The sequence below is a fragment of the Paroedura picta genome, chromosome 11 (genome assembly GCF_049243985.1).
Source record: "Paroedura picta isolate Pp20150507F chromosome 11, Ppicta_v3.0, whole genome shotgun sequence".
NCBI lineage: Eukaryota > Metazoa > Chordata > Lepidosauria > Squamata > Gekkonidae > Paroedura > Paroedura picta.
In genome coordinates this window covers 34,735,140-34,759,916 of record NC_135379.1, presented here as the reverse complement: position 1 = coordinate 34,759,916, position 24,777 = coordinate 34,735,140, and the positions used below count along the sequence as shown (strand labels likewise).

Genomic DNA, 24,777 nt, shown 5'->3' with positions numbered 1-24,777 from the left:
CCCCGTGCATAATGGGTCTCAGCCTCACCTACCTCACAGGGTGTCTGTTGTGGGGAGAGGAAAGGGAAAGTGACTGTAAGACTCCTTTGAGTAGAGACAAGTGGCATATAAGAACCAACGTTTCTTCTTCAGTAATATCAGGGCTCTCTCAGCCTCACCTCCATCACAGAGTATCTGTTGTGGGGAGAGGAATGGGAAGGCAAGTATAAGCTGCTTTGAAACTCCTTTGGGTAGAGAAAAGCGGCATATAAGAACCAACGCTTTTTCTTCTTAACTGAAGTTAGTCTGGGTTGCATAAGTGCAACAGAGAAAAAATATTGGGCTAGAGCATACAGCTTCACTATAGTCTTTGAAAGCCTTCAAACATTATGAAGGTGGAAGTAAATGTACTCAGAGTCATGCATTGACTTTTTGAAGCTGAAACATGTTCCATATTGCTCTAGGGCACCTTTGGGAAACATCCACAGCTGGAGATTCATAGAAATAAATAAATGTTTATGGGACATAGAAATACATAAATGTAAATAAAGGTAGCCCTAGGCAATGGCAATAATTACTGAACGTAGCAATGTGAACAATAAATGTGCAATAAATGTGCAAATAAAATATACAAGATATGAAAAGCCACATATATCAGCAAGGTTATTTACAAAGACACTGAAGACTGCAGCAGGAAGGGGGAGATAGAAAAAATCTGTTCAGTGAACAGAAATCTACTCACAGCTCTCTGGATCTAATACTGATTCTCTAGTTTTTATTAACCAATTGTCTTTTGCAGAAAGCTTATTAAGGTCCTGCTTTAAAGGGTACAAATTCAGTGAGCTGATGCACCTGTAACATTAGCTTTTATTGTCGCTGAAAACAGTGCAATGTAGCTATAGGCCCACTTATCCTTGGGGCTAAAATGTGTTTGCTGGAGATCTAAACAGAGGCCATTATTTATGAATGGTTTCAAACGTCATGTAGATGAGTCAGCAGTGACCCAGTATTAAGAGCTGTGAATAATGCTATGCAAGCAGCTAATGAAATTTTGATGTGGATGCCAGAGAGGATTCCCACAGTTGGAAAGGGGTCTAATTGTTGCCAATTCTTCCAACCTATTCAAGACTTTCTGCTCTTCCCTAAGCTGTTCCTAGTGGTCCCCTCTTCCCCATGAACGATATTTGGTGGGGTGCCATTTTGTGATGCACAGTATGGATGCAAATCCTTTTTTTCCTTTAAAAATCACCAGTATAGCCAAGCCAGTTCTTCTGGCCTCAAAGTACAACATTAGAAGAAAACAGCTTTGAATAGTTTTCATACATGCCACCTATTATCTTGAACAAAGGTAATATATTTAAGGAAAGATTGCACACATTGGATTATTGCATACTTTCCTCTAAGACAGGGGCATTTGCCCCTACTGAGCAGTTTATCTTGCCAAAAGGGCAGATTAGACAGATTTGCATGATGCAAGTCTGACAGATTGCAGCTTTATCTTCAACTGCCTTAAATATGCCAAATAGATGAAGGTCAAGGTTGTTAACTGCTATTGTAGCTCTCTTCTATTCAAGTCTTATCCTGCACTCTGGTAATCATGTTCTATCTCATCTGCAAAACTACTCTGATTGAATGTCACTGGGATACAATATGGTATTTTAATTATTTTAATGATGAATATATGTTGTGAAAACTTATAGCATAATAACACTTCCTCATTGCAACTAATTTTATTTATTTTATTTATTAATTACATTTATATACCGCCTTCCATGGAGGTTCAAGGTGGTTCACAAGTAACATAGGAACATTAACAATACAGAGAAATTGATAACCATAGATAACCATGGAACAATAATAAACAGGGAGAACAGTAAATTCATAACCGTAACATACCATGGACCCATGGTTGGTTGGTTCAAGACATTGAAGCTCATGGACATTGAGGTTCATGGGAGGGAGGCTCATGGAAGATGTTGGTTCTGGTCAACCTCAACCAAATGCTTAGTGGAGGAGCTCCCTTTTGCAGGCCCTGCAGAATTGTTCAAGTTCCGTTAGGGCCCTGATCTCTGGGAGCTCATTTTACCAGGTGGGGGGGCTAGGACAGGGAAAGCTCTGGCCTTGGTTGAAGTCATCCAAGCTTCCTTGGGGCCAGAGATCACCAGCCAGTTGGAGGTGGCAGAGTGTAAGGCTTTTTGAGGGCTGTAGGCAGAAAGGTGGTCTCTCAAGTACACTGGGCCCAGACCGCATATGGCCTTAAAGGTGATTACCAGAACCTAAAGAATGTGTCATCAAGCTGCAAACAACTTCTGGTGATGCCAGCAAGGCAAGTTCATTCAAATACTACAATAGTGTTTGACCTATAATAATACCTTCCATATTGCATTTAGCAAATCAGTACATATGAATTAATCTGTCCCTTGTTCTTTGGAAATGCAGAGATTTCATAGTTATAATTTTGTTGGTTTAAAAACAGCTTTTTCTTGGAATAAAAGCAAAATTTTGTAAAGTTCATCTACAAGCCAGGAGAACTACCATCAGGATATCTAAAACTCTGTCTATCTGCGGATGCTTAGATCTGCAGATTAGGACCATATATACACAAAAGAGATATTCTGTAAGATTGGGGGGAGACACCCAGGTTTGAAGAAAAATGTTAAAACTAAGCAAAAGGGGGTTTACAACCCCTCCAAAAAGGAGAAACTTTTCTCTTACTGTAGGTGAACACCCAAAAAGGAGAAGGAGAAAGACTGGAAGCCACTGCTCTCTGCCACTCCTACCGAGCAATGTGGTGAATCCCCACTGGTGATACTGGCAGTGGGAAGAGAAGAAAAAACTGGAGCAGTCACTCCTTCACCCCCGCCTCCTGCTTCTCCTTTCTGTGCTTACCTCTAGTGGCACCACTTACCATACAACAGGGATAGTCAACCTGTGGTCCTCCAGATGTCCATGGACTACAGTTCCCATGAGCCCCTGCCAGCGTTTGCATGTAATAGATTTCTTCATGGTTTCCAGTGGTATTAGATGCTATCTGATTCCATATTGTTGATTTAAGCTATAGTTCATAACCCTACCGAAGCCCCCAAGCTCTCTAGCTACAAATATGTATCATTCTGAGACAATTATGTTTTATATTTTCCCAAAGCACTTAACTGGGCTTGCAAAACTTGGGATCCACCAGTAGAGTCCACTTATCATGAATGGTGATGGCCTACCACCATGATTTCATAGGTACAGAGAAAATCAGGGGACTTGCTGGGAGCAATACAGCATGAATGTAATTGGAGCCAGACTTAAAATGTATTCCATTTTTGTTGAAGCAGTGATTATGTACAAAAGTTTATTTTAAAATAATGTGAAGCCTGTAATGCAGCTAATGGTATTTATGGGGAAAGAATCAGTCAGTGCAATTATTTAGTTTAATTAGCCTCCCCTCTAATTTAACTTTCTGATGAATCCTCTGATCAGAAGTAATGTGTCATTCTCCCACAGATGAACCTGTCCAAACACAAATCCATATTGCCATCCCACATATTTACCATAAACACATTCTGATCTAAATTCTGCCTACGCCGAACAGTTCGTTCGAGGACATGCTCCATGTGTATTGATCAGATTCCAGATGGTTGAATTGTATTGTCTTTTTTTAATTTTAAAAATTGTATTATTGTTATTATTAAATGAATAAATTTAATAATGCCCTAAAAGCAAATACAGTGAAGTACAAAACATCTATTATTGAAGTAGGGAAATAATCCTTGTAGGTTTAGAAGGATTTTATGAACATTCAACACAACCACAAAGAAAACATAGGCTTAACTCTATTACCTATTTGGTCATGCCTTAAAATATTTGCTAGAGAATGGAACTTTTAAAAGATTTCTGACCTACGTTTTATCTAAGAATGAATTGATTTCATGCCAAAACATCAGATTTGCACCCACTTACACCTACTCTTTGTAGGCCTATCTGCATCCAGCCTCAGGGGTCAAAGAGATATGGGAGATTTATAGGTAAATAGTAGCCACATGGGACCCCAGTTTGGATCTGGGTCATGATGTGAGGGAAAGGTTAGGGGATTTCCGCTGCTGAATTTTGTTGAACTCAAATGGCCCTCTGGGTAAAAGGACCAAAATTTATTGCACCCCCCAAAAAGTGGGGGAGGAGCTTAAAGTATGGTAAACAGTATGTAAGGATAACTAAAATAATTTCTCTGTGTCCTATGCATCCTGAGCTTGATCTGAATTTAGGAAATCCATTCCCAGGTGTTTCGCACTTGATTTTGTGACAAAATGGACACCACATTTCTTTGGTTGGTTGATTTAAAAAAAAAACATACAGTTGCTGTAACTTGTCATTTAGTGCTGTAATTAGCCTCTGTGCTTAAATATCAACATTAAGATCCTATAGCTTTATTTTAATAACTGCCAATCTGTTACGTGAGCTTTGATCTGTAGCTAGTTTGCACTAAGGGCAATCATCCCTGTGAAGCCATGTAGTGTCAAGCTATATTAAAATTTAGGTATGGTATATCTGTTGTTAGTCTTTTCTCTTCAAGGTTTAACATTGTAGGAGTAGATTGGCTATTTTTGTATTTGTATGCTGTCAAATTTAAACTGATTAGTCTGTAGTGCCTTGGATCTCCTGTATGTCACTGTGGACAGCCACTGTTTTCCAGACCCTTTTCACGGTCTCAATTTTAGCCAACCCTTTTGGAAGTCTAGAAAAGAAGCCATTCAACCCAATGATTTCAATATGTCTCCGGGTAACCAAATACTCTTTTTTTCTATCCTGGGTGACTCTAGTTGTGCTAGTGATGCCTTAGAGATAGAAACTTATCTTCTCTGCAGAGTCTGAGTGGGAAGTCTACCTTGCCAACATAACTGGTTGCAAGTTGTTCTCAGCTTAGTCATTACCACTCAAGTTTAAAAGAGTTAATACAGTGTCTTTCTTATTCCTGTGTCTGATATATTATGGCTTTGCTTCTAACATATGGGCATGATTGAGACAGAGCTCAGTTACTTACTTGCTTCATTTATAGTCCACCCTTCTCATGGAGTTTCAAGGCAGATTATGTATGTAGGAAAGTGCCGTAAAGTTGCACCTATTCATGCTGAATCGGGCTTTCAAGGCAAGTGAGAAGCAGAGGAGATTTGACCATTGGTTTCTTCCACAGAGTCTTCTTTGATGGTCTCCCATCCAAGTACTGATCCTGCTTAACTTTTGAGATCTGACAAGATTGGGCTATACCCTGTCTTCATACCTCCCCAAGGCTTAGAGCATATTTTAAAAAGGGCAAAAAGGCCAGTATGATATGGACAAAGAAAATTAGAACAATGGGGGATCAGTATAATATATTTCAGTTGTGTGTGTGTACACGTGGGCGCATGCATGTACATACACGCTTAGAATATATATTCTTAACTTCTCATGGGCATTGAACTGATAACCCTATACCATTTATTGAAATGCTCTCCTGAGTAAATCACATTCTACAGAACAATAAAAGTAAGGGAGCCTTCCTGACTTCACAAAGTGGGCACAAAAAAGAGAAAGCCCGGGAATGAACAGTTAAGCACACTGAAATCTCATTGGTTTCAACATGAATATACTTATATCTCCCCCTGGAAATGATCAGGATTTTCAGTTCTTCATTGTGGTTGTATTATTGCCTTTCTCCCTTCCTGCTAATTAATGTTCTTCTCTAATGATTTTGCCAGATCCCCACGTCGTCTTTCTTGTTGGCATTTTAGATCATCAGCCATCTTGACTGAGCTGATAGGTCAATGAGTTAGCAATCCAGTAAATATCTCTGCGGGCTTTTTCTGGTTTGACCTGTTTCTTAACAATCACAGTCTGTCTTTTGCTTTACAGGGTACATACCCAGTTACTTAGACAAGGACGAACTATGTGTTGTGTGTGGTGACAAAGCCACGGGGTATCACTATCGCTGCATCACTTGCGAAGGTTGCAAGGTAAATAATGGCCAGAGAGAGAGGAGGGGAGTGGGTGGTGATAAGCCAGTTTGTTCTTCAGCCGCTGGACCATCATTTGCATGCTGGTTAGAACTGAACCGGATAAGATTAACTGTCACTGATAAAAATGAATACCACTGATGTTAGTGTTTAATGCAGGTTAATTTTTTTTCAGATGAACTAGAAAAACCTTCAAAGGCACTTTTCCCTACTTCAGTAAGACTTTTGCGAGTTTTAAAAAAATTTCTATATTTATTTGAAACTGTTGGTACAAAGTGTAAAACAACATCAGTTTTTCCATTTCTTTGCAGTTACTGACGTGTACAATTCACAGAATTTTCATTCTGTTGACTGGAATGGCATTTTGCCCCTACTCCTTTTTACATTAATGACTTTATGTTCCTTCCTAACCAGCTTGTATTTTTATGTGATATCCAGCTGCTGGGTTATTTCCAAAATATATTTGCATGACTGTCATAAACACCTAGTGGAAATTTCCTGTAATTAAATTAGATTCTATTATGAATGTTTTGTTCATTTTACAGGCTCCCCCCCCACCCCGTCAAAAGATAACAGCACTTAGCCAGCTATTATTTTAAGCAGTTATTGAAAGGAAAAAACTTTGAAAGATTATTGGTCCTCTTCTCCTGCACTCAAAGCCAACTTCTTTATAGAACAAGTAACAGCAAAGCTCTCATCCCTCCCCTTGCCTCTGCAACAAGGCAGTCCTTGCTGTTTCTCGTGTATAGATGCTAATTTCCATTGAAAAGTCAACGTTTGGAAACTTATCTCACACAAGCTCTAATGAATGCAGTTTTAGCATGCAATCCAAAGTATTAAAAAATACTATTTTCTGTGTGAAGAATGAAAACCGTGATGACATAGATAGAAGGTTAAATCTCTGTGACGACAGAACTGCTGTCGTGGGAAAGAAAGAAGTTACAGGCCAGCAAAAGTTGGCTTGGGTTCTTTATCTGCCATTATAATTTATATATATCAACCAAGTGAATCAAAAATTGGTTTGGCCCTGCACATAGACATAGTTCTTTGGGAATGCAGAGATGTTGTGGAGTGTGTTGCCATAGACTGGGGATCAGTGGAGAACTTGGTCATCTGATTGGTGTGCCAACCGCCTGATGCGCCTCCGGCTTCCCTTTCGAGCCTCCTGGAAGCAGTGACTCTTTGGGCATTGCAGTACCTAAGACTGATAATCTTGGGGAACTTCAATGTCCATGCTGATTCACCATCCCCTAGGTCTGGTTTGGACCTGGTGTCAGCTGTGGCAACTCTAGGGTTCTCCCAATTTCTTACTGGCCCCACCCATCGGGCTGGCCACACCCTCAACTTGATTTTTGGTGCTGGGGTAGAGGTGGATCTGGTGGCAACTGATGTCATCCCATGGTCAGACCACTACACCCTGAAGGCCTGACTGAGTATACCACCCCCTCTCTGCTTGGGCAGCGGGCATATTTAAGCCCGCCTATGGAGACTTATGGACCTGATTGGATTCCTGAATGCTCTCGAAGACCTAATGCCTCCTGGCAACTCATTGGAGGCACTGATGGAGGACTGGCAGTCCTGCCTGGCAGCCACTATTGATGAGATTGCTTCTAGACATCCTCTCTGACCTCGCCTCAAACTAGTTCTGTGTTATACAGTGGAGCTGTGGGAGAGGGAAAGGGCTATGAGACTACTAGAGTGAGTGTGGAGGAAGTCTCGCAATAAGGGGGCAAGATCATCTTATTGTACACTTATGAAAGTGTCTGAGATGGCGTTGAAGGTAGCTAAATGTGAATTTTATGCTGCCTCTGTTGTATCTGCAAGCTCTCGTCTGGCCCAATTATTTGGGGTAGTTCGGTCTCTTACAAATCTTGAGGATGGGTGCCAAAATTCTAGTCAATTGGAACTTGGCTATGAGGCACTAGTGATCTTTTTGCAGATAAACTCTTGTTGCTCCACCGTGACCATGATTCATACAGAAAGAGAACTGGAGGACTGTTGGCCATCTAGAGGGGGTATGTTTGATGGCTTCAGGTGGTTCTCAGTGAGAAGTGGACAAGTTGCTGGGGTCAGTGACTCACTCTAGGCGGGCTTGCTCTTGTCCTTGACCCAGAAATTGCAACTGGTGCAAAATGCTGCTGCTAGAGTCCTCACTGGTACATCTTTGAGGGCCCACATCCAGTGTGTGCTGAGGCAGCTGCATTGGTTACCGATTGCAGCCTGGATCAAGTTGAAGGTTCTGGTATTAACCTTTAAGGCCATCCATGGTTTGGGCCCCTCCTATCTTGTTATGCCCTTGCAGGGTTCTTCACTCTGCATGTATGAATCTGTTTTAGATTTTTGGCCCAAGGGAGGTTCACCTGGCCTCAACCAGGGCCACACCCTTTTTGGTCCTGGCCCCTACCTGGTGAAATGAGCTCCCAGGAGTGCTGCAGGCCCTGTCAGAACTTTCTCAATTCTGCAGGGCCTGCAAAACAGAGCTTTTCTACCAGGTTTTAGGTTGAGGCCAGGACAAGGAAGATCTGGGCCCCTCATTAATGTGTGAGATCATGGCTCCCTGAGACTCTTGCATCAGAAGGTCTGTGAGCCAGGGGGGTAAGAGAGTGTTGTCGCCACCAGGAGGGTGGTTGTTATTGGGGGGGGGAGTTATGACTGGAGTCTTAATGACCGTTTTATGGGGATTTTATTGTGGAAAGATTTTCTTTTGTGAACTGCCATGAGCCATTTGGGAGTGGCGGTATAGAAGCTGAAATATAAATAAGTTCTGTTGAGCCTGAGATCCCTCATGCAATGCTTTCTACAGCCAGTTTCTGCTGCTGATTTGTTCAGAGCTCAACTGGGTGGGGAGAGAGTTTCCCAACCAGCCTGCTGCTTTCTGTGAAAATAGCTGTCTTCATTCATACCATCCAAAAGAAATATAGTTGTAAGGGGGCTGCTGTGTTCTTGAGCTGGCCATAGCCATCCCATCTTATGCTGTCATTGTCAAAGGACACCATCACCTTCACCCATTGAAATCACTTAATTATGTGGGTGGAAAGCCTCTCAAGAGGTCTGTTCAATTAGCAATTGAAGGACGGATTCCATTTAAAGTTTATGTTTGAAAATCTAATTAACCTGCAGTGAGTGAGATTCCAACGAAGTATATCAGTTTCCCAACATTTTAAAATAGGAAATTCTTAATGTCCAACCTAAGATGTTGGGGTTTTTTTTAGCCATTATTTCTTTCATGTATTTTGTTTTTTATTTATTTATTTTAGGGTTACTGACTTGGGGTGGTTAAAATTACAGTCATAATAAAACAGTAAAAACAATTAAAATTATATCTTACTAGCTTCAAAGCCCGTTCATGAGAACAGGCTTTGAAAGGGTCCTCCCCGTGAGCTTCCCAGCATCTTTCCAGGCTGCTGGGAAGCACTCTGGGAGGCCCCTGGTGTGCTTTCCAGGCCTTTGGGAAGCGCTCCCTCTCCCCCCTCTCACCACTGGGCCTCTTACCTGGGGCCCTGCAAGTGGAGAGGGAGAATCACAGATGTGCCTGGCTCTAACAGCCAGGCATGTCTGTGAGGCAAGGGGTGAGAGCTTGGTGAGGGAGCGCGGGAGCTGTAGGGACAGGGCCAATCAGGGTGCAGGTGGCTGCACCCTGAATGACCCTATTCCAACTCAGACAGGGAGGGCAGGAGCTGTAGGGGCAGGGCCAATCAGGGTGCAACTGGCTTCACCCTGATTGGCTTTGGAGTGACCAGACCATTCGTCCCCCAAGGCTGTTTCACAATTATTAAGAGGCACCAAATGGATAAGATCTGCCATGGCTGAGATCTTTTCTTCTGCCTTCCCATCTCCCACCCAGAGAAAGGTTTACTTTAGATGGTTTGCTTAAGGGTGGGTTACTTTAGGGAGAACGTTACTTTAGGGAGAACTGAGAACGTTCCTGAAGGACCTGCAACTCTTCCAGGAGCTCATTCCACCAAGTCAAGGCCAGAGTAGACATGAAAAAAAGAACTGATCTCTGTCATATTTAACAAAACTATGTATTTCAGGGATATTGTCAAAATTCCTTATATTTATCTGTTTTTGAAATAGAAACTAAACTCCCTTCCTCATTAATGACAAACTAGCCTCGTGTTACCCAATGATAAACATCACTGGGTTTGTTAATTAAGCCTATGTACAACAAGATGTTTTAATGCTAGTTGCCAAAGGTTATTATATAAGTCTTCTGTAAAATTAAATATGTTTGAGATCCAAACGATTCCAGAAGTACAGCCATGTTTATTACTTGTTCCCTGGTTCAATGCAATCAGAATTTCACCTTGAAACTCATCCAAAATTTAATTTTGCCATGAATTCCTCCAGCCTGATAGTGCAGGACATCTGAAGCTATTCTCTACGCTGAAGATGAGTTAGCATTTTATTGTAAATGTTGTAATACAAAACCAAAAACCAAAATTTCTGGGTATATGGATTTGACTTGTGTTAATTTCTAGTTTAACTCCTTAAAATTGAGAGAGCATAGGCAAAATATTATGCTAGAACTGTATTATACATTTGCAAATATCTATAAATATTAAATTACACTGTCCAATAGCCAGAAAAATGTTTGATGGTTTGCAATCTCTCTTTTTCTGCTTAGGGATTTTTTCGAAGAACTATTCAGAAAAATCTTCACCCAACTTACTCTTGTAAATATGAAGGAAAATGTATAATAGACAAAGTCACAAGAAATCAGTGCCAGGAATGTCGCTTCAAGAAATGCATCTATGTTGGCATGGCAACAGATTGTAAGTTAAAAAAATATTTTGCTATGTGCCTTTTCATTGGGTGTATTTATTTCAGTACAATGTAGTTATCACTGTTTTCATTTTTACATTACCTAATGATCAAAAATTATTTTGTTGCTCATCATGGCTTCTGTGCAGTCCTGCATGAGGACTGTATAATTGCAGGCTAGTCATGGAGAAGAGCTTCAAGGCTTTTTAGAAAGAAACATCTAGGCTCTGAAGCACTCCCCTCTGTCTATAGAGGTCCATTTCCCCAATATGTTCCCACCTACTGTATCCCCTGTTCCTCAAAGGAGTTTGTTCCTAATCTTTTTCAAAATTGATGTATAAACCCTTTGAACCCGTGGCCAGTGCTGACTTGTCCTTTGTCTCTTATGAAACTGCCTTTTTGATGGCAAATACCAATGCCAGAATTGTAAGCAAACTACGAGTGACCCTCCTTTTATGAGATTCTACCTAGACAAGATAGTATTCAGGCCTCATGTAGAGTTTCTCCTTAAGATGGTATCACAATTCTACCTCAACCAAGGCCATACTCTTCCAGTATTCATCCTGTCCTTGATGTCATCACAAACACTACATGCACTAGATGTGTGAAGAGCACCCCATTTTTATTTAGAAAGAACACAAGAATTCAGGAAGGATAGAAACTTATTTGTGTGTTTCAAAGGGGCAAATAAAGGGAGAGTTGTATCAGCACAGTCACTCTTCCACTGGGTGTTCTCTGCAATCCAAACAGCTTATGATGAAGCTAAGATATTTTGTCTTGTGTACCTGAAAATTCACTCAATAAAGACTCAGGCATCTTCAGCAGCATTCCATGCTAGAATCACACTGGAGGATATGTGCAAGGCAGCAACTTGGTCCACTCCCTCTAAGCTCATCAAATGCTACTCAATGGATATGGATTCCAGAAGTGAAGCTCCAGAGGGGAAAGCTGTGCTATAAGTGATTTTCCATTGATCAGCCCACACTTTCCTCCCTTGGAGATGAGCGTGCAATTCTCCCATGTAGGACTACCCAGAAGCCGCAACAATGAAAACTTACCTATAACCATTGTTCATCAGCTGTCCTTATATGAAGGCACACATGCTCCCTCCTTTCTTTGTGGTGGATGGCCAAATTTGAAGGGGCCTCCTCATAGTGGCAAAGGGAACTGAAGGAAGGAGTGCTTGCCCACAAATATCATGTGATCCTTTGGGTCCTCTAGAGATAAAAGAGCAAGGGGTCACTCTAGAACCTAGAAGTTGCAGTCTCTGCACAGAAGACCATGTGATGAACAATGGTTGCAGGTAAGTGCAACCTCTTCTTATGCTCAGCTACTCTTTTTCATAAAGCTTTAAATGTTTCTTTACTGGCGGGTGGGGGGTGGACAGGACTAGACTGACCCCAGTCATTTTATATGATATTAAGATAACAAAAAATTTTATCACAGGAGAGGGTGCATTTGGAACTGTGTCTTGCAGGGAGAAAATTATTATGGCAGAATGGGAAGTTGGACGCTGTTGTCGTATGAGTCATTCTGCAGTTGTTTGTTTTATTTTTAGCCATACCAAAAATGAGCACTTCTAAAGAACCAGAGCATACGGCTGCAAGATTAACCCTTGGAGAATCTGCATTACCCTACTTGCTCAGGGGAATTGCTATACTGTTTTGCTATACTGCTACTGCTTTCTTAAAATGAAAAAACACACCCATAAATTAATAATACCAGTGACTAGAGCCATAAATTAATAATACCAGTGACTAGAGTCATGAGGGGGGGTTCAAAAGAATAATCCTGTTAAAAGTTTTAAAATAAAGGCTTGAATCCAAAGAATTACATTTGACTGGGCCAAGAGTACTGGGATAGCCAGTGAAATCACTGATAACCTTCTACCCCAAGCCTGTCCTTCAGCAAACACAAAGCAAAGCTGCTTCAAAGATTTTAAGCTGGTTGTGGAATTCTTTGAATCCAAGCTGAAAAATACCTTGTTCTTTGTACATTGTCTTAATTATATATATAGTAGTTGCATTAGTGGGATTTTGTGAAGTGATATCCCAATATTATGTGATAAGTTCTAACCCCATCTATGTTAGGGGTGATCAAAATTAGCTGTTAAAAAAATTCCCCCCAAAATTCCCCAAGCACTTGCAGACTTTTATTGTCCTTATAAAACTGACCATCATTTGGGACTTAATGTGCTAACAAGAAGATCATGCCAGCCCAAACTTCTTTTCCTCCTAAACATAGCTCCGGAAAACGCAAGTGGCAATTAATAAAAGAAAACTGACAATTACACTATTGTTCCCATTAGTTATGAGGAACTTAATTCTTGAGCTAAGAAATCTGCTTGGATGAGTAAAGGGGAGAGAGCATTGAACCTCTTTCTAGGGCTCTTAAACTAGGACTAATTTCATAATATCTTCACTTGATCAAAAATCAAGGTCAAAATTTGTGGAAAATGTTATTTGGATGGGAGAGTTATATTGCCTTACTGTATTTTCTTTGAAATAAATTAATAACTTGTCAAGTAGCTAACACTGTCTTTGAAAATCCATTGGTTACCTTCAACTAGGTGCTATTCTTCATTTACCCTGTACTTTTGTTTTATGATTCATTGACCCAGTTAGTATAATTGTGATGAGTTTCTCATTCTAAACATTAGTTCTGTTTTCTAGGTTTTCATGTGTGATTTTTCTATTTCCATGGGGTTTAATTTTCTTGCATAGTATTACTGTAAAGAGAGATGAACATGCTAAACTTCTTGTGTCCACTAGTAACAGGGACTGAAATCACAGCTTTGGAAAGTTTTGCCATATTGATCCCAAACATTTGTTGTTTCTAAAGGAAGTGTGCATGGTTCAGCACTAGTAGGCATTTTGTACTGGTTAGACCAGTACTTCTTTTTCACTACCAAAATAGATGACCCTAATCCCCAAAAACAGATTACATAGTTACAGGAAGTGTCTGCCAATCTGTTTTTCTTTAAAATGTCCTTTCCTTCTTAGTGGTGTTGGATGACAGCAAGCGATTAGCAAAAAGGAAACTGATAGAGGAGAATCGAGAGAAGAGACGCCGGGAAGAGCTGCAGAAAACAATTGGGGTAAAACCTGAGCCAACAGATGAAGAATGGGAGCTTATCAAAATTGTTACAGAAGCACATGTGGCTACCAATGCACAAGGAAGCCATTGGAAACAAAAAAGGAAATTTCTGGTAGGAACCATAACAATGCAGAGTGTTCCTAGGTCATTGTTCATTTATTTACATACTAGGGACAGAGCCCATTGCATTCAGTAATACAACGGGCATTAGGTTGGTGGAGTGGAGTACAAGAACTCTGCAGATGGCCTGTCTCTCTCATTTCCCTGTTGCCTTTCCCCTACTTTTGTGGTTTCTCCTTTAACCAATCATAGTTGCTTCCCACAGCCACCTTAATCTTCATCATCTCCTCCTTGTCCAGGCCCTGTCCACAGTTATGCACCAGATCTCCAAATGAGTGTCTCACACTATGCATTTTGGTCTCTATGGCAACCAAAAATGCCAGCAGAACTCCAGTTAGGGATTTTTCAGTCTTTTGCATACTCTGAAAAGAATTTTAGATTTTTCTGCATGTTTGGAGAGCTGTAAACAGTAGGTAGTATAGCCTTGTTGTACATATGTCACCATTTGCATGGGGATCAGCTCCTGGCTATCAGGTATAAAACAATCCTTGTCTTCTCAAATGGCTATTTGCTTTTATAACTTAATAGTGGTCACAAAATTGCTATACAGTATCCCCCCCCTCATCCTGTCCAGATACTTTCATGGTCTAAAGTAGTGATCCCCAACCTGTGGGCCACGGACCAGATGTGGTCCATCAACTAATTGAAGGTGGGCCGCGAAGGACGCCTTCTCCCCCCCTCCCGGCCCTTTACAACACACTTCGGGTGTCATTGTCTCCCATCACTCCCAGATGGGACTATCTCGTTGCCGAGAAACAAGCTCAGGGTTCCCATTGATTTGTCATTGTCATGAGTTAAAATTTCCATGAAAATAAAATGTTCCTTATGTTCATTGTTGTGGCGTGTCTGTATCTTATTTTGAAGGGATGTTTAAACATTACCATAGTCGTCAGAGAGCGTTAGGGCAGTGGTTGAGAGCAGAGGAGTAAACTATCCCCTCCCCCACCGGGCCTCAGTAAAATTGTCAAGCGTTGAGTGGTCCCTGGTGATAAAAAGGTTGGGGACCACTGGTCTAAAGTACTATCAATTTATTATCCATCGCATTAAAGTATTAATTCAATGGTAGATAGTAAAGAGCTTGTATAAAACAGAGATAACAATTATTAGATGGAAAGCACAGATCCATTCATGAACAAATTATAGCAGTAGAAGCAGGGGATCCACAAGACTTAGAGGGAGAAACCCCATCATTTTTGTTCTCCCCATAACATCTATGTTCACTCACTGGCCGGTGCCCCCACCTGCAGTACCACCAGTTCCCCCACCTGCAGTATTACCAATGGTTGATTTGTTCAAAGATGTCAGTGTAATGAATTTCTGACCTGGCTGTATTTGCATCCAGCTGGGCTGAAGAAAGTGATAAACTGATGTATTGCCCTCTTTAACAGCACCAACATCATTTCTATTTGGAAAGATTTAAACCATCCATTTTACAATTTTTCTTTTTTTCTGAAAATCTGGAGAGTCTACTAGATATGTATAAAAATACTTTCGGTGTGTATATGAATCTAGTCTCTAGATTTAAGTCTCTGCAGCTGTAACAAGCAGGGAACTCACAAGGACTTGCATGGGCCACCTCATTTTCTACACACTATTTCCTTTTCCCCTCCTCCTGACAACTTCCCTCTCCGCAACTTTCTGTCTTTTCTCTGTCCCACCAATCACCCAATGTACCTTTATCTGTCATGCATCTTCAGTAATATACCCTGCCTTTCTCCACAACAAGGACCCAAAGCAGTTGACTCCCCATGCACACACACTCCATTTTATTCACAGCAGTTCTATGAAATAGATTAGGTTGAGTGTGTGGCTGGCCCAAGATCACCCAATGAGCTTCCACAGTAAAGTGGGAATTTGAACTTGGGACTAGCAGATACTAATTAAAACTATAATCTACCAGACCAACTTTTGGGAGGTGGCTGCTGTTGAATGTCAGCAAGCAACCAGACCTGAGTGAGTCATGCAAATTACATGGCAGCAAGATTCAAGTGGGTAGCTGTGCTAGTCTGAAGCAGCAGACCAAATTTAGAGTCCAGTGGCACCTTTAAGACCAACAATTTTTTTTTATTCATGAGTTTTCATGTGCATGCACATGATACAATATGTGCATACCTCAGATACAATATGATGAAATGGACGTAATCAGTTCATACTTGTAGGCAAGTGCGAGGTTAAATTAACATACAGCAAATGAAAATGATTAACAGATACCAGAGATAAATGGGAAAACCCAGCAATTTGGATTTGTTTGTGTTCATTTGAAATTGAATTGCTTGAGAAACATCTTGGGTTCAATAAATATGTCTCCATTAAGAGAATAACGGGTGACCCACAGCATAAGAAAACATCTCCTGCAACTGTTTTTATCATATTCAAACAGTCTTCTAACTAACAAAATAGCAAGATTTGCTTGGTTGGCTTCCAGAATTAGGAAACATTGGTTCACTAACGTATAGCCATTCCAAGTATACTGATAGGTTTGTAGAACTGTTTATGCTTTTAAGCTAGTAGCTTTTATGGTATATTTCTTAATTTGTATTTAGTTTATATATTTTAATTGTCTTACTGCTATTTTGTCTCTTGTATTTTATTGGTCTTTGATGGCAAAATAAATATTGATTGATTGGTCAGAAATTGAATTGCTTGAGAAACATCTTTGGTTCAATAAATATGTCTCCATTAAGAGAATAATGGGTGACTGGATAATCAACTCTGACATCAGGGACCACAAGACTGTTAAACCTGTGGGGGAACACTCCAACCTTCCAAGACATTCAGTAGATGACCTCAGAGTAGCTGTTTATTACAAAGGAACTTCAAAAACAGAATGGAAAGGGAAATTGCTGGAATGCAAGTTATTACAACACTCAAAACAATGGAATCCCCAGGACCCAATAGGGACATTGGTTTCTTGCCTTACTATAGATGTTAACCTGAATTCTTAATGAACCAGAACAGCCAAATGCCCTTCTTCAAAGAAGCTGATGCCCTAAGATGCTTCCATGCATCAGAGGACATGCAGGGGGCAGAAGGGTGTAGCTAAAAGCTACAGATGCAGCTACTATTTTTTGAGGGGGGATTTAACCCCAATGCGTGGATCCAGTCTTTGGATTTAATCATCCACAGTTTTACCACATTGACAAATAGATATACTGGATCTATTATGGTTTACTATAGATTACAGCCTCTTGTGGCGCAGGGTGGTAAGGCAGTCAACATGCTGTCTGAAGCTCTGACTATTAGGCTGGGAATTCGATCCCAGCAGCCAGCTCAAGGTTGACTCAGCCTTCCATCCTTCCGAGGTCGGTAAAATGAGTACCCAGCTTGCTGGGGGGGGGGGGTAAAATAGTAATGACTGGGGAAGGAAATGGCAAACCACCCTGTATTGAGTCTGCCACCCCAAGGGTCAGACATGACTCGGTGTTTGCACAGGGGATACCTTTACCTTTATGGATTATAGGTAAATAAAATGACTAAGCAAAATACTGTATTAAAATAATATGCAAATAAAGACAAATGAATCCAAATAAACAAACAAACAAATAGCAATGAAATATAACTCTATCACATCTACCCATACAGCATTATGGATACAGGTTAAAAGTTAAGCCTTCCACATTTCAAGGGAAATCTGTAACTACCTGACTAAGGGCCAAACTATGCTTTTAAAGACTTGGCTCTAGGTTCTGTGCATCCACACAGCTGCTGATGGGGAATGGCATTTAAAATATAATTGAGAACCCATTTGGGCTTGGAACTCTGCTTCAGGGGAGGGAAGGTCTCTTGCTTACCTCCCAACTGTTTTCCTGGCCACAAACAATGCGAGGAGAATTTCCCCAGTTTTGCAGTTCCATTTGCACAGAATACTCCATGTAGAGCAGCAAAAATCAGGAAATAATTCCTCACGGTGCTGTTTTGGGCTCAGTAGGGAGGTCAGGAGCATTTCCTCCCCTACTCCCATAGCAGCAGCCCAAGCTTAAACAGGTATTCTTTTATTTTTTAAAAGCCATTTCCCGCATGTGATGTGTGGCTGTGGGGATCCTGACTTCAGTCTAGAGAACCCTTTAAAGACAAGCATGTCTTATCTGAACCCAAATGATCCTCTGCAGAAAACCCCAAGAAAAAGAAAATCCCAAAGGAAACAGAGAAAGGGATCATTTTCACAAATGTGTCCACTTATTTTGAGGTTACTTGGCAAACATTAGCCTCAGGGTTTGGCTCTGAACGTTTGCACCTTTTTTCCTTGAGTGGGAACAGCATCTCAGATGTGGATGTTAACCAAGTTTTACCTGATCATTTTCCCTGGAGACAGCATGCCCAAAGTCCTCTAAAAACTAATTCCAATTCTTTACATTTTCCAAAAAAATTAAAAATCAGGTCTAGAAGTTCACTTCCTTTCTGATAAGATCTGTTCACCATTTTCTTTCTCGCAGTCTGTTTTTAAATTATGACTCAGAATCTTTAGCTCAATTAGTTACTCTTGGAATTCTACAATTAAGGACATATCTGCCCATCAATCACCAATGTTGACATATTTTTCTTTCACTATGTTTTCCTCCTGGGATTAAACCCAAACAAATGGTCACCAAATAGCTTGTGGTTTCTTTTTGGTCCTTGAATCCATTAAACATCTTCATTGTGCTGTATGCTAATTTACTGCTCACCCTCTACCTACATGTATGGACTGGTAATTTCCATTTCATTGTATCTGAAGAAGTGTACATACACATCTTGAATAAAACTTTGTTGGTCTTAAAGATGCCACTGGACTCAAACTTTGTTCTGCTGTTTCAGAACACGGCTACCTACCTGAAACTATTGTCAATACACAGCTCTTGTTAACAGTCACAGTATCTTCTAGGTGTTTGAGGTTGCAAAGTTGGATTGTTGCTTTCACTGAGCAGGATTCGTTTTCTTCATAACCGACTCGGTCATTTGTCAAACTCAGGACCTTCAGAGTATAATGCAGCCAAATTGACCGTCCATGAGCTGGATTCCTCAACTTCTCAGGTTTTACCTCAACTTCTCAAAATATGAATCTTGCTGTCCTGTTCCTTTTCCTTAGCCATCAAGTCAGCCAAGTTATGAAGTAGCCTGACATACCACCCCTAAAGTAGCAAAACAAACAAACAAACGACTATAGAAAAGGTTAGGAAGTCCATTCCCAAAACAGAGGTGATACCAAAAGTCTTTTGGTATCAAGGGGAGGAGAAGCCAGGAAGACAAGCTTTTAGATAAAGGCAGACAAATTTCTTCTAGAAATGTATGTAAACATATGCGATCAAGTAGTTACATGTACAAAATACAGAACTGCCTACAAAATGAGTCATATCTGACACCTATGTGTATACAAGTTTGTTTGCAACTGATTCTTATTAATAGGTTGTATAAAAGTAAATATAACTCAAGCAATGCCCATGTGTGTTAGGGGGGTATGTATCTGTGTTTCAATTATGTCCTTAACAAATTAAACTGCCAGCATCACATCAAGATTTAAGAAGATCCCATCTCAACACAAAATAACTTTTTTCTTGACCATTTTTTTCTTTTCTGTCACTAGCCGGAGGATATTGGACAAGCACCAATAGTAAATGCCCCAGAAGGTGGGAAAGTAGATTTAGAAGCCTTCAGCCAGTTTACAAAAATTATCACACCAGCAATCACAAGAGTGGTGGATTTTGCCAAAAAGTTGCCTATGTTCTGTGAGGTATGATTTTTTTTCCCTATATAACTTTCTCTTGCTTTCCCTACAGGATAAATGCTTGTGTTAAAAATGTGACATTTGCTTTTTGAATTTAAAACAATTCTGTTTTTAATCCAATTATTCTTTTCTACTAAGTGATGAATCTTTCTCCGGTGGCAGTTTTCCTTTGTAAGAAGGCTTGCTCACATAGTGGAAGAACTCTTAGCAAAAGGAATCATTGATAGCATGAATGAATATCCATGTGGCATTGCAAATGCATTATGCCAAAATTATGCTTTCAGGCTCCTTTGCAATGTTTGCCTCATCTCTACACGATCCTAAATATCTGCTCCCATAGGCCTCCCAGAACAGAAATGTTCTTACCTTGGGTTCAGTCCTAAGGATCCGTTAGCAGAGATGCTTCCCACTGGTAGAAGGAACCTTTTCTTATTGCAAAATACACCCTTTCGGGCCAAACCATGATCTGACATTACATTACTGCTTATTGTCATCCTAAATAATATGCAGTTCTTTGGCGGAAGAAGGTTTAGGATAGACAAAAGTCACTAGACCAGCAAATGTGATTTCTCTTGTTCTATGTTGACTAAGTACCTTATTAGCAGAATAAAATAAAACAGTAACACTTTCCAGAGCTTTATTACTGTACTAAAAATAAAGCATAAAATTAGGCTGGAATAACCCATAATTAATCACCTGATCCCATATAAGTTAATACGGGTATTTGTCTTAGCCTGTGGCCATCATTTCTACAACTAGCTGCATTGCACGGTTAGGTAAGGCACTGAACACATGGATTTTATGGTGTACAAAACATCCTAACATCCATGAATGCTGTTGGACAACGGCTTTTTTGGCTGCAGCTGTAAGATGGAGAGGGCACCAATACTGGTTAGGAAGAAGAGTCTTCCCCACTTCTGTCCCAATTTCTTTCTCCTTCAGGCTCCTAATGCCAGTAACAAGGGGAAGGAGAAAGAGAAAGGCTTTAATGAATATTGGAGTATTTCACAACATGTGAATAGTTTTTAAGCTTCACATTCTGTGTCACCATTTTGTATATTTTGCATATCAAAAGGCAGTAGTGGCCTAGGCCTCTCCAGAAAGGGAGACCAGCTCCTGCCCCCACTGGCTCTGTCCACCACAGATCTGCTGAACAGGGGAGAGAAATGCAGGTGGGATTGGGCGATTGGGCCTCACTAATGCCTTTACATTACTTCCGCTTTTGTCCAGAACTCTGTGCAACTATATCACTTCCAGGTCACTGTGTCCCTGGATAACAGCATAACTTTTCCAGCAAAGCTACCTCCCCCAGGAAGCCTCCCACTGGTTGCCAGCCTTAGGCTGCAACCCTGCCTATTGCTGCTTCCTTTCCAGAGCTCACACCTGTTTGCAATGAGCAGACATCCTTTCATGCGTGGCAGCACTGCTGCTAGATATGGAAGGAAGGATCAAGAACTGCTTATATGGCACAGGTCACCATTCCATCTCTGTTCCTGCAAGCCTCTGATCATCCCCTTTATTCCCTTTCTGGTCTCTTGTGTCTATTCAGCCAGACATTACTTTTTCCATGTGTGCATTGAGAGGTTACTTCTAAGTGTCCATCTGTTAAATCCTAGATTGCCATGGAATAGACCATGTTAGGAAACAAGAGGACGATGTGCAGCTGCTCTGGCTTTGCCCACCCCACCCACTCACCCCAGCAGTTATGGGCATCCTCCAGTCATCCTTTCCCATCATTCCTTCCCAGCCAACCCCCAGCAAACAGTCTGCCCCTGGGCCATGCTGGACTGAGATTAGAAAAAACAGCTTGGTGGGACACAGACAGAAGGAATGGAGCAGGGAAGGAAGGAAGGAGTACACCGCTGCTGCTTCCCCTTAAATTAGCTCATCGCATGGAGGGAAGTGCAGGAAAGGGAGGAGGAGGAGGAGGTAGAGGAGGCAAAGTGAGCAATAGCAGCATTTTGCCCTCTTGATTCCGTGTTTTTCATAGTGGCTACACAGAGTCTAGCCTGACAGTTGTGACCTATCAGCGTACCCATGCAATATGTCACATCTAGTTAGTATCTCAGAAGGAAAGAGAGCAGAAGAGAAAGGAGTGACATGCATACATCCATTATTTGCTCTTTTTGTGATCCTAGGAATAACAATTGGAGGAGACCAATGAGGCACAAATGGGTAGACAGGGATGGGCCCCAGGTTTCCCCTTTTTATAGTCTGGTCTCACCCCTCTCCTGGTTACAACAAGTGTGACAGACACTAGGACATATTTTGATGTATTTATCTGTTTGTTGGTTGGTTTATTTGGATTTTTATACTGCCCTTCCCTACGTCTCTGGGCGGTTTACATGAAACGTTGCACAAATTTACATAGAACTTTATGACAATCTATAACATTGCACAAATTTCAAAGAACATCTCAACAATATATCACTTTCAACAATTTCAAAGAACATCTCAACAATATATCAGGTGACAGTCATGTCACTGACAACCCACCTCTCTCCCTAGAAAGCTTTAGGAGAGGTGTTGTCAATACAGCAAAAGGACTGCCCAAATCTGATGACTAGAATGCCTCCTTCTCAGAAACTGTTGCAAAACACTCTTATTTGATGTCCGTATCATTGCATCATTTAGAACCATAAACTTCAATGGAGTTGTCTTTACGTTGAAAACCTACGTGGAGAGCCAGCAATGCACAGCATGTCTGACATACTTTGCTTTATCGCAGTCTTGAAGAACAAGTCAGGACACAGATCTTTTTTGACAAACAAGTGCCCAATGCTGACTCTTCGCATATTGAAGCCATGATAAAAAATACATGGGGAGGAAAGAACTGGGGTTGAGGCTGAGAGTGCATGTTTCTAGCCCCATCCCTGTACTCACCAACATCTGTTGTTAGAAACACAACAAATGCAAAAGGATAGCATCTGCATTGTTGTTTTTGTCTTTGTGGTAGGGGACAGGGATGGAAGGAGTGTGTGTGCAGTAACTGCGCTTGTTTCCAAGTGATGACATAAAGCAAAATCAGTTGTGGTTATTTATTTATCACTTTATAATCCCACCAACTCCTCCATTTTATACTGACAACAAGCATTCTGGTAGGGCTGAGAGATCAGTATCTCAGGTAAGGACGAGAGAGAGAGAGAGAGAGAGAGAGAGAGAGAGAGAGAGAGAGAGAGAGAGAGAGAGAGAGATTGGCTGCAAGCTGAATTGTCCCGGGGGAATTTGAACCAGGCCCTCATCTGACACCCTAACTGTTGTGCCGTTCAGCTGCTAGATTCAATTGTCCCTACATCCAGTTTTAGCCCCATCATTATTTCCCCCTATTTGTACTTCCCCTTTGTTTTTCCTTCCCTTAATATCCCCTCCCCCACAACTCCGTTTATGAAACAGCATCAATTCCCTTGAGAATGAAAATTGCATCGTCTCCTGTGGCTCCTGCCCAGTGTAAGCCATTTAGACGGAGGAATCTGATTGAAGAGGATCAGTCAATGGCTCCCTTGGATCAAACACTCTGCACCTACAGCCAGCAACGCTTGGGAAGGGATCTAAGCTGACAGTTTCAAATGGGTAGTGGTGTTGGTCTGAAGTAGCACAATAAAATCAGAGTCCAGCAGCACCTTTAAGACCAACAAAGATTTATTTAAGGCGTGAGCTTTCGAGTGCAAGCACTCTTCCTGCCCTCGAAAGCGCACGCCTTAAATAAATCTTTGTTGGTCTTAAAGGTGCTGCTGGACTCTGATTTTATTAAGCTGACAGTGCAATCAACATCAATTCTCCTTCCCAGGAGGCCCTGTTCTTTAAAGCTCTCTTTGCCCTTGGAGCATTGCTTTCACTTCTGCCAAGCGACCCTTCGGTCACTCACTCAGCATGCTTTTTGACAAGACGAAAAGTAATCCCTATGCTAGTAATATAAATAAGACTTGATCCTTTATCCCACCCCAGACGCCTCCCAATGTGAATCTCAGCTGAGGACTAAAAATAAAATAACTTAATGCAAAGCAGATCTAAAAAAAGATGCTTGTTTGTTTGTTTCGGTACCTCTCTTCTGTAATGGGCTCAGAGTGATTGTTGCAGACAGAAGAACAATCTGGCTGCCAGCTCTAAGGCTGACAATCCACACTGGATAATGTCCTGTGGGGTGCAGGCCGTTTCCGGAAACATAGACAGCTTCTGTAATGGCTGGATATAATAACAATCATAATGCAGAGCTAACTTGGTGATTGGAGTAGTTTGCTGTCTTTATTATTACATTCCTTCCTCACATGACTGGCAAATTTCCCAGACATGAATCTCAACTAAGGCCTAAAAAATTAAGGCTTAAAAAAATTAAAAGATCGCTTAATAGAAGAAGATTGAACATATCAGTACCTGCTCTTTAACTGCTCTTAAGTACATTCAGTGTACACTCTTGTTCAGGGGTAGTCAAACTGCGGCCCTCCAGATGTCCATGGACTACAATTCCCATGAGCCCCAGCCAGCAAACACTGCCAGCAAATGCTCCATGGACATCTGGAAGGCCGCAGTTTGACTACCCCTGCTCTTGTTTTTGGAGGGTGGCAGATTAGCAAGCCGGCCTTAGTGATCATGACATAACCTTGGAAATGAAAGAACTGGAACGGTATACAAATGAAGTGGTTTCATTTGAGGGCGGTCACTCTTGAGAAAATGCTTTCTCTTAAGTGCAGTAAAATTTCTTCTCCATAATCTCCAAATACAGCTGCCATGTGAAGACCAGATCATCCTCCTGAAAGGCTGCTGCATGGAGATCATGTCCCTCAGAGCTGCAGTCCGCTACGACCCCGAGAGTGAGACATTAACGTTAAACGGGGAGATGGCAGTGACAAGGGGCCAGCTGAAAAACGGGGGTCTTGGTGTAGTATCCGATGCCATTTTTGACCTGGGCATGTCACTTTCATCGTTCAACCTCGACGACACGGAAGTCGCTCTTCTTCAGGCTGTTCTGCTGATGTCTTCAGGTGAGAACACAAAATATATACTAAGAATTGGGATCCTAGTCATGGGCCATGCTGCAGAGCTCTAGGCACTCTGTGGTGCTTTGGGAGAAATTGAGGTAAGCCTTTAGAATGCCACAGACCACATTTATCTTAATAATGAGTCTCGTGGCAACTTAAAGGCTAA

The 24,777-nt window shown here is 41.2% G+C and overlaps 1 protein-coding gene across 10 annotated transcripts in view; it reads left to right on the top strand.

The window, feature by feature from the left end:
* Window positions 1–24,777, top strand: part of THRB (thyroid hormone receptor beta) — a 184,297-nt gene that overhangs the window by 148,782 nt on the left and 10,738 nt on the right. For all 10 annotated transcript variants that reach the window (XM_077302752.1, XM_077302751.1, XM_077302750.1 and 7 more), the window contains 5 exons: window positions 5,854–5,954; window positions 10,582–10,729; window positions 13,721–13,926; window positions 19,495–19,641; window positions 24,356–24,614. In XM_077302752.1, coding sequence (XP_077158867.1) covers window positions 5,854–5,954; window positions 10,582–10,729; window positions 13,721–13,926; window positions 19,495–19,641; window positions 24,356–24,614 — 861 coding nt within the window. The remainder of the gene's footprint in view (window positions 1–5,853; window positions 5,955–10,581; window positions 10,730–13,720; window positions 13,927–19,494; window positions 19,642–24,355; window positions 24,615–24,777) is intronic.